We start from the raw sequence: 10,814 nt of genomic DNA, 5'->3' as shown, positions 1-10,814 counted from the left end.
CTTGCTTTTTCTGAAGGGTTAGAATTTTCAGAGTTCACAAAAATTTTCTTTTATCTAAACTATTAACTGACTTTGGATTTTTATCCAGACTTATGGTTTATGAATTTGCAACCTTATGGGTTGTGTTATCAATAACACATTTGGTTTCAAACAGTTCTTTTGAGATAGTGTTTTAAAACATCTTTGAAGTTCTGCTATTTTTCAAAAAGTTCATCAACTACTGCTTCATGCTTGTATCTGCACTCTGTCTTCCCAAATGCACTCAGTTAATTCTTCCACGGCGCTTCTGCAGTACTCACTAGTCTGCTTTCATGGTCGCTTTAAGCAGAGACTTCTAGGAGGCATGCATGACTCCAGGTTTGCCTTCACAGGGAGAACAATTCTCCCCATAACTGGAATAAATGCCAATAAATATTTCAGTTGGTTATTTTCAGATCTAGAGTCCTGGTTTAAAACCATCATGCAATTTGGAATTGTTATTTCTTTTGCATATAATTATGTTAAGTTTTGTATTTTCTTTACCATCAAACTTATTTTAAAAACCACTTATCCAATAAAGTGATGTTACCTTCTGGGTTACTTCCAACACTTAAAACCTTGAAAAAAATAGGCTTTTTTTTTTTTTTTTTAAAGATTTGCTTACTTGAGAGAGAGAGAGAGAGCATGGGGTGGGGGAGAGAATCTCAAGCAGACTGCCCACTGAGCTCAGAGCTTGGCACAGGGCTCAATCTCACGACCCTGAGATCATGAACTGACCCAAAATCAAGAGTCAGGATACCTAACCAACTGAGCCACACAGGTGCCCTGAAAAGATAGACTTTAGATGAGAAGTACCTGAGAGTTTCTCCCTACTAACCTTCCTTGCTGCTCAGATGTGACCAGAAGTGGTTTCTAACTGTTGTGCACATTCCCTCTGACATAGGACATGACAACCAGGAAAAGTCCTTCCTGGTACCAAGGGACAAAACCATACAATAGAAAGAACTTGACTTTTGATCAGTGATGCTTTCAAAGAAAGGTCTTGATCAAAATGTGAAAATTAATAAAAGGAAATTTTGTTCAGAGGGGGAGCTCTCATGCCCCAACATGGTTTGTCAATTTCAGGTTCCATGAAAGTCATATGTGATTAGTGCCAGTTAGGTTTGAACATCAGACATTTTACTCATTAGTCAAAGATCTATGTTTGATACACAGTTTTTAGAGGGGATGTTATAATCCTGCAGCTTTAAGTGTTCATGTTATCAAGTGATATGAGAACTCAAACTTCCAGATTAATATTTAAAGACTACGCAGATGTCAACCTCAAATATTAAAGTAAGCATAATGTGGACCCCTGACTTGGTATATAAATGTACAACTATTCCCTCCCCATTGGCAGAACATGAGCTTGGCACTAATCCATTGACACTACCATCTGTACACACAGAGAGAGAGAGAGAGAGAGAGAGAGAGAGAAAGAGAGAGCTACACACACTATGTACTGAATGCATGTAGACATTTACAAGATGCCCCTCTGAATGCAGCCAGTGACTGTGGGATACAGCAAAGCCAACCATTCCAGCTGATAATTGATTTTTACCCCAATGGTAGCAGTTTAGACAGAGAGAAATGGGCAAATATAGGATAAATCATCTTTTTGAGGTCAAGTCTGCAGGGCACTAGGTCTGTCTCACTTCACGCATCTATTGAAACCATGAAAGAGTACCTAAGGAAGGAAGAAAAAAAATAACCACTTACCAAGTGCATTTGCTGGAAAATAGTGTTTCAATATTGACGAAGGTTTAAATTGGAATTTAGGATGATTCTATGCTATTTAATCCCTTAGCACTCTCCCCGATCCCTAAAATCTTTCATAACCATACTAATTTTTCAGGACATCAAAAGCCAAAGCAGCACAAGTTGCTTTTGGTATAAATACTGAGAAGTGTCTCCTATTACTTGAAAAAATACAAAGGATTAGACTTCCACATGTAAAATGATCATGGCCTCTTTTCTAGGCTTTTGGGGTATAACTTTCATAAGTCAGTTGGCCCATCAGAGTAATTAAATTAAAGAGAACAGTTTTTAGAATAGAATATACTGTCTGCTGAGTTTTGGTTAAGATCTATCCTGTGCATTTGAATAACTAGAATCAAGTGCTATGTTGCAGATTTCACATATTTTTTACCTTCCATGTCCTCTCCAGTCCCGCTTCTAGCTTGTGGATGCAAATGTCTCTGAAACACTGATGCTCTGTGTTGCTTCAGTTTCTGATCACATTACACTTATAACTCTGCAGCATCCCTACATCCATTTTCTATGTCAAGACAAACCTCATGTCATGGTCTTCTGTTAAAGAAAGCCAGCTCAAGGCTGCTTTTCGTTAGTATTTCATATCCCTCTTTGCCATTTTACCTGCACTGTGTCCTTTCATGTGGAAACTATCCCTCATATGAGTTCATAAGGCTCTTTCACTCACCTTTTCTTCTAAAGCCCATAGGCTCTCTGATGCATGTGTGGGTATGGGTTTGGGTGAAAGAGTACTCAAAATGTACACAATGTGTTGTGAAATATATTCACATTTTATTAATTTTATTCCAGGTGAACACATTTAACTGAATTGCAAGTTACATCACTATAGAAGTTAGATAGAAAATCCCACCACATAGGACTTCTGAGGTTTGGTACAATAGTTTGTCTTGATGGCCTCATGTATACACTCACTGGAGTCAGTATTACACTTGCCACACTTACAGCTTACAGCTACGGGGTAGGAGAAATAGGGAGTGACATGGCGTGGGCATCCTGGTATTTCTACAGTCTTGTACATGAAGTCTCTATATGTACAAACATCCTGGGACAGAGCATATTTGGGAAGAAAGAGCTTGCCATTGATATCCTGAGGAAAGAACAGAGCAGAAAATGGAGTATAATGTTAATTCACTTATATTCCTTTGACACAAATAAGACTGGGGGAGGATTCCTTAGTCCCATTCCCCAGTACCAATTCAATATATTCACACTGAATCCTTTATCACACACACACACACACACACACACACCTTCCTTTTATCCTGATCATGAGAACAATATAAGGTTTAAATAAATTCTGGGAGTAAAATCTGTACCAATTGTGTTAAGTAGATCCATATAATATTATAACCTGGGGGCTCTACCTCTAAGGAGCCAATAACCATTAGATTTAGGAAATAACGTTGTTATTTATCTCATTTCCTTTCTGGATAGAAATGGACTGAGTCTAGGTTTATCTAATTTACAGCCAAAAGAAGTGAGATGAACTACATACCCGTGTCATACAATATCCAGCACAGATGGTAGTGTTGATGGTTAGGCAATAAGCGCACTCGTTCCTTTCGACATGCATTGTATACTCAGTTGGAAAACAAAAAGACATTACTTGCCCACATGCAAGGCCAAAAAGCATGGACATCAGGTAGATAGCAGTCATGCTAAATCAAAGAAAAAATTAAAGAATCTATTACATATATCCTTTAGGACATACAGAAGGGACTTTTTTTCATTTCATTTTATTTTATTTTATTTTTTCAGTGTTCCCGCATTCATTGTTTATGCAGCACACCCAGTGCTCCATGCAATATATGCCCTCCTTAATACCCACACTGAGCGAAAAATGTGTGTGTGTGTGTGTGTGTGTGTAAATATTTGTAGCTATTGAATGCTTACTTCGTTCTATGCCCTATGTTGGGTGCTTTTGCATAGTTAATACTCTTAGTAACCTTTCTTTATGCATTTAGATGTGACTATGAGCCACATACCTTATAACGTAGGAACTCACACAGTGAAGGTCCTACTTGCAAGTGCCACTTAGCAACACTGGGCAGTGGAAAGGAAAGCCTGAAACATCACAACAGAACAGTGGCAGAGACACATAATGTCAACTAAGTGTAAAACAATTTACTCAGTGGAAAAAATCCAAATACCTGCCTCTAATTATAAGAAGTCCGCTAAAGGGGCACCTGGGTGGCTCAGTGGGTTAAAGCCTCTGCCATCAGCTCAGGTCATGATCCCAGAGTCCTGGGATCGAGCCCCGCATCGGGCTCTCTGCTCAGCAGGGAGCCTGCTTCCTCCTCTCTCTCTGACTGCCTCTCTGCCTACTTGTGCTGTCTGTCAAATAAATGAATAAAATCTTAAAAAAAAAAAAAAAAGAAGTCCGCTAAAAGTGAGACCTCAGTAGGGTCTTTCTCAGAACTGTAGTTTTCTTTTTTTTTTTTTTAAAGATTTTATTTATTTATTTGACAGAGAGAGATCACAAGTAGATGGAGAGGCAGGCAGAGAGAGAGAGAGAGAGAGGAGGAAGCAGGCTCCCCACTGAGCAGAGAGCCCGATGCGGGACTCGATTCCAGGACCCTGAGATCATGACCTGAGCCGAAGGCAGTGGCTTAACCCACTGAGCCACCCAGGCGCCCAGAACTGTAGTTTTCTAAAAACTTTACTTCCTTAACTTAAAAGGCCAACAAACTGGTTATAATCAGAAAGTCTAAAGAAACCAAGAAAAAGTATAATCCAACTTCATTACCATCTCAACACAAATCATCTTGCATATAATTCTATCCAATGTCTATAAAGGAAGACAAAACAAAGCTGGAGAACATTCAGAATAGGTCAACTAAAATCACCACTGGTGATTTAGATAAAGGGCTAACCCAGAAATCTAGAAACTCCCCTTTTTACAACCCTGAGGATATTCTTTGATGGATGAAAGAAGTGGAGTTGGACAAATAAAAATTATTTTACTAAGAAAATGTATGGAATGTATTATCTTAAAAAAAACTATAGAAGCAAAAAATATAGGTTGACACAGAGAAATACTATCAAGGACATACCCACTGTGGGTTAGCCAGGAAAAGTAGAGTAAGTTTTGGCTGCATGGACGACAACAGAGGGTCCATTGTGAATCAGACAGAGGAGAATATGTATCTCAATAGAACCTGTGTAATGAATAGTTTGTTCAATATCAATTGATTATTATAATGAGCTGGGTAATATTATTATAACTAATGGTAGATAAATTAGATAAATATATCCTGAGCATTTGAACCAGGCAAAGAGAAATATAAAATGGATAAGCTATGGTCCTTCACATCAAGGGCTGACAATCTAAGCAGAGGAGGTAAGTATGAGCACTAATAAGAAAAATATTGTTCTAAGTGCTCTGAAAGAATAAAATAATGACTCTGAGACACAAAATTATCAAAAATTTCATCTGTATAAACAAGGAAGTGAAGTAATACATTAAAAAGTTTTCCTGGTTAACTCCTTTAGATAAAATGTTGCATATTGAAGTATTCTTCAGAATTTTTTGTATTTCAATTAAAGAGAAAAATGTAAGAATCCCTTTGCTCATGGAGTCTGGCTTTCTCAAGTGCTTCACAAATGTGAGGTCCCTCTATGGTACAGAATTGATTTCATTATTTTAGAGCCATAGACCTAGAGGATCCTCTAAAAATGACAGAAAATACTCAGCCATCATGATCATATGGTTCTTGCCTCTCTAGCCAGCCAACTACCGGGTTTTTGCACAAAAATAATTAGCTCTGTAATTCTACATAAGGTAGATGTGTGGTGATCTAGTGTAGAGTCCTCGAGTTAAGGAATAGAATTCTATTTCAAGATCTCTCATGAAGCTATTAGAAATTGACTAAAAAAAAATTTAATCTGTCTGGGCCTTATTTTCTCATCTGGAAAACACAGAGAGACAAGTAAACCCAACCCTATTTTTTTTATTGTGTTATGTTAGCCACCATAGAGTAGTACATAATTAGTTTTGATGCAGTGTTCAATCATTCATTATTTGCGTATAACACCCAGTGCTCATTACAATGTGCCCTCCTTAATATCCATCACTGGGCTCGCCCCTTCCCCCCGACACCCCTTCCTTCTGAAACCCTCAGATTGTTTCCTGGAGTCCATAGTCTCTCTCTCGTGGTTCATCTCCCCCTCTGATTCCCCTCCCTTCAGGTTTCTCTTCCTATTTTTAATTATAGGATAAAACACCATTTTAGAACTTTTACCCATTGTTGTCATATTCATTATGGATACTACATTTTTTCAAAGTTCCTCTTTGTAAATGTAAATCTCTAAACTTGCAAAAGGAAAAACTAGAAGTGCTGAATTACTAGCAATGTTGGCTGTATAATTTTGTGGATACAAAAAAAGTAAGAATTATTCTTTCCCCTTTATTGCAAATAATAAAACTTTACCTACAGAATCTTTCTGAGCCTCAATTTCCTCATCTATAAAAGGAGGGCTTAGAACCAGAAGATGATTAAGAGGGTCTTTTCAGACAAACAGACTGTGATTCTATGTGATAAATTAGTATTAGGTCCCTATTCTATAAGAGTCAGTCATCTGTCTTACTTGTGGAGCATAAGGAATAACATGGAAGGCATTAGGAGAAGGAAAGGAAAAGTCAATCGGGGGAAATCGGAGGGGGAGACAAAGCATGACAGTCTGTGGACTCTGAGAAACAAATTGAGGGTTTTGGAAGGAAGGGGGAGAGGGGATAGGGGAGGCTGGTGGTGGGTGTTAAGGAGGGCATGTATTGCATGGAGCACTGGGTGTGGTGCATAAACAATGAATCTTGGAACACTGAAAAAATTAAATTTAAAAAAAAAGACTCAGTGATCTAGAATTCTGCTTCTAGATTTCATTATAATTATGTGTAACTGAGCAACTTAATATCTTTTGCCTTCATTTTTGCATATGTTCCTTCCTAAAATCATTAAAAGAATAAAACAATATATGTGAAGTACTTGGAATGGTATGGAAGAAAGCCTAGTAATAACACTATATAAATCAGTATTAGTTAATACTTCCCTATATTATCTGCCATAATTTCTCCTTTATTGTCACCTGGACTCCAATCTCTGCAACTTAATTGCCTCTTTTAAAATCATGATAGATGATTTATTTAGAACTTAAATACAGAAGACCCTAATATGATATGATTTCAGGCCCTGAATAATGAGAGATTCCTTTTTCAGTGGCATGACCATCTGTCTACACTTTCAACATTTTTCTTTATTATATGTTCTTTCCTTTGCCACTTACACTGCCTTAACCTCCTTTCCTCCTTTTTTTTTGCTCTTACTACCTTCATTCTTAATAAACACATTGCTCTCTATTCTTCTAATTTTCTTTGCCCATCTTTTCTCACCAAATTCCTTATTATGCTATGAAAAGAATCAATTGTCCACCCTATGAGCAATCCAGGAGCTTCTAAACTAAAACAATATATTTTTCTGGAAAACAAAATGTACTATAAGGCAAGGAACGTACATTAGACACTATCCAAAGTGAATTTACTATAAGTTCTCACAGAAGTATATAATCATCAAAGATAGCCATTAGTAATTGACATATTTTAATATACAGATAATTTAATTGATAAAAATGTTGAAATCAAAATATAAATAGAAAGAGAAAGCCAGGTACATCAATTAGCCTTCATTAGGGAATTGACCAGTTGTTCCTCTTATTTTAAGTCAATGAAATTTTTCTTTTCCTGATATAGCTCATTTACCTTTACTCACCACTGAACAATTTTGGAGAAATAACTCGAGTTCTTAGATTCTATAGAAGCAAATTACCACTTATCAGTTGCCATTTTTGAATATCAACTAAAATGGTGAAAATGAAAAAAATAATTAGAATAAGAACGTTTCATTTCACAAAGCCTTCTCAGTGTAGACACCTACCTTACTTTGCATTGGGGAGCTGATCATATAATGACCCAGACTACAAGCTCTTGGTTCATTTTATATCCTTCAGGATAAATCCTCTCTGATCTCGTTTATATAATTGAGTTTGAATTACTGCTTTCTTATCTGAAAAAACATCGATTGAAAATTCATACTGAACCCCAAATAAAATGTGTTTAAACAAACAATTTCACAACATACTCCTCTGGAAACTCTGACATTATTACAGCATGAATTTTCCTCTCTCCTATTTCAAAATAAAATTACCCTTTTAAATACATCCTTTATAAATATTAACAAAGGATATACACAGAAGGAGAAAAAAAAAACAACATCATCTAGTAAGTCTTGGGAATAAAGAACTTATTTTAGGCTTGAATGTCCCAAATTTTGCCTAAATGCTCATTTACAGATATATAAAATTATTGCTTACCTATAATACAAAGGCAATTTTCAATGGAAACCCGGGCAAATAAAATATGTGTTGCTAATTAAAACAATAAAGAAATCATTAATATTTTATTGTTCTCAAACAATATTTTATTTTATTGTTTTATCTTTGGATTTTAAAAAATAATAAATACAATTTATATGTGTGAAAGAACAGTCATTTAAGTAAATGACCAAATCTGACAAGATGTCAAACTGATCTGAAATCAAATCCTGGCTCTGCCATCTACTCTGACATTAGCATATTTGAACTTTATTTCAGTTTTGTCACCTATTTAAAGGTAGTATCAGCGTCTATGTAAAACACTTAACACAGCATCTGCATATAATAAGTACTTAATAAGTGATAGCTAATTTAATAATTCAACACTTATTTGTTTAGTAACTATTTAGTCAGAAAGCCTAGTATGTAACAGACCGTCATTATATATGCTTAATATGTAAATTGCTGAGGGAGTACATGAATAAATAATTACTGAATTTTTTAATAATTTTTTTTTTTTTGACAGACAAAGATCACAAGTAGGCAGAGAAGCAGGCAGAGAGGCAGGCAGAGAGAGAGGAGGAAGCAGGCTCCCTGCTGAGCAGAGAGCCTGATGTGGGGCTTGATCCCAGGACCCTGAGATCATGACCCGAGCCAAAGGCAGAGGCCTTAACCCACTGAGCCACCCAGGTGCCCCAATAATTACTGAATTTTTTAAAACAACATACACTTTTCTCCATTTCCACGGCTATAACTCAGTTTTACTTCTTTCAATCCATTTTCCTCTCTATGCAATGTAATATGACAAAAGTTCAATAAGAATTTTCCACTGCCCTCAGAAAAAAGTCCAAACTCCTTAGTATCATTTACAAATCCCTTGGAATACATCTTACCTCTCTGATTTTATCTATTACCCTTCCCCCTATCATCGCCATCCTCCCTCCACTTTTTAGGTTCTTCAGCCAAACAAGATGGAATTCCTCAAATTTGCCACTTTCTTTCTTGCCTCCAAGCCCTTTCATATGCCATTCTCTGTCTAAAACATCTGCCTGATGCCCCACCCCATGCCTCATCTCACCTAATTCCTACTCATCCTTCATTAGTTAACTGAGAAAGCAGACCTTCTGGAAAGTCCTCTCTTGATTCCCCAAGGCCTTCCTCATGGTTAGTGGTATTAAAAGAATTAGAGAAAATAATAGAACCTCTGCCACATGGAAGATACTCAATAAATCATAAGTATTATTCTTGATTATTGACAACCCCATTGATTTTGATTTATCCTAGTCTTTATCAAAGTTAATGAAAAAAATGAAAGATGGTTAGATGAGTCTCCCTGGAGGTGACATGGAGAGATCAAGGCAGAATCTGGTATATGTACCAGGAATACTCATTCCAGAGGTCTCCAAATCTCAGAAATATAAGTTACCTTATAGCAAGAGAAAAACTCTGAAAATAGGAAAAGTGGAAATAAAGATACCAAACTTAACCTGCTTCATGTTATTCCAAGCATGTTAAGACAGGAGTATACAGGAAAAAAATGAGGGTTGCTGGAGGGGAGGGAGGTGGAAGGGATGGGGTGGCTGGGTGATGGACACTGGGGAGAGTATGTGCTATGGTGAGTGCTGTAAATTGTGTAAGACTGATGAATCACAGACCTGTACCCCTGAAACAAATAATACACTATATGTTAATTTTAAAAAAAGAGTACAATAACTGGGAACATTAGATGTTTGTTTCTAGTAGAAGTAGTACCTCTGTTGTACAAATTATTGATTCAGGAACTCAGTTACTAGCACATTTACATACATACCCCTGAGAAATATATATACATATAACAGAACTGATATAAACTTGGCCTATTACTTTTAAAAACTATTAATACATATCATATATTTAGATAATTATTTTCTTTTAAAGGGAATATCATGTATAGGATCTCATACTCTTAAAACAATCCAGGCAGACTGAACTTTCACTTCTGGCCCAGATTTACTATCTCATCTAAGATAACTGTAAGCAGGACAAAATATATGAAACAATGCTTTACATACAGTGGACATTAGGCAGCAACAACAACAAAAGTGCTTCCAGAGAGACAGGAAACAAACAAGAGAACTACAGCTTACTGCCTGAAGAAAGTTTCTGGCAGGTGGTACAGGGAGATGTACTATGCATGGCTGAGGACAGAACTATCCCTAAATTGAGGAGATGGACTTGGGAGTCCATGGAATCCAAGGTCTTAAGAGTTCACAGAGAGGAATATTGAAGAGGAGAGAACTACACACAGAATTCTGGAGATCTGCAGAGGATCTCTTCAGTATTCAGCTGAAAATGAAAAACTCATGCATGTGAGAAAATCAGATGAGGCTAGGAAAAGAAATATCTAAAAGGATTAAAGAGAACAGTCCTGAGATTCACACAGGGATAGGCACAATGCTTGTATCTACCAACAACAGTGAAAAATCTCCTAATTCATGGGAAATCAGGTAGTATCCTCAGAAGGGTTTCGCATCAATTAGGGGAAAATTAGCCCTAAACTAAATGCTGCCCAAAAATGCTTAAAAACAAGAACTAAAAGGATCAACTGTTTGCAGGTAATAACCATCAGTGAACAAAGCTGAAGAATATTTATAGGAATGCAACAATATTTGGAACCAAAG

General features: G+C 36.6%; 1 protein-coding gene across 1 annotated transcript; it reads right to left on the bottom strand.

The window, feature by feature from the left end:
* Positions 1 to 2,542: 2,542 nt before the first annotated feature.
* Positions 2,543 to 7,851, bottom strand: LOC111143605 (thyroid stimulating hormone beta). Its single transcript, XM_022497438.1, has 3 exons — positions 7,719 to 7,851; positions 3,287 to 3,449; positions 2,543 to 2,878 (listed from the first exon to the last, which is right to left on the bottom strand). The coding sequence occupies exons 2-3, from the start codon at positions 3,446 to 3,448 to the stop codon at positions 2,624 to 2,626; spliced, it is 417 nt and encodes a 138-aa protein (XP_022353146.1). The 5' UTR covers position 3,449; positions 7,719 to 7,851; the 3' UTR covers positions 2,543 to 2,623.
* Between the last annotated feature and the right edge of the window lie 2,963 nt (positions 7,852 to 10,814).

Source organism: Enhydra lutris, unplaced genomic scaffold, assembly GCF_002288905.1.
Source record: "Enhydra lutris kenyoni isolate GAN:26980312 unplaced genomic scaffold, ASM228890v2 scaffoldscaffold9, whole genome shotgun sequence".
NCBI lineage: Eukaryota > Metazoa > Chordata > Mammalia > Carnivora > Mustelidae > Enhydra > Enhydra lutris.
The sequence above is the reverse complement of the archived record's forward strand: the minus strand, read 5'-3'. Positions and strand labels throughout refer to the sequence as shown.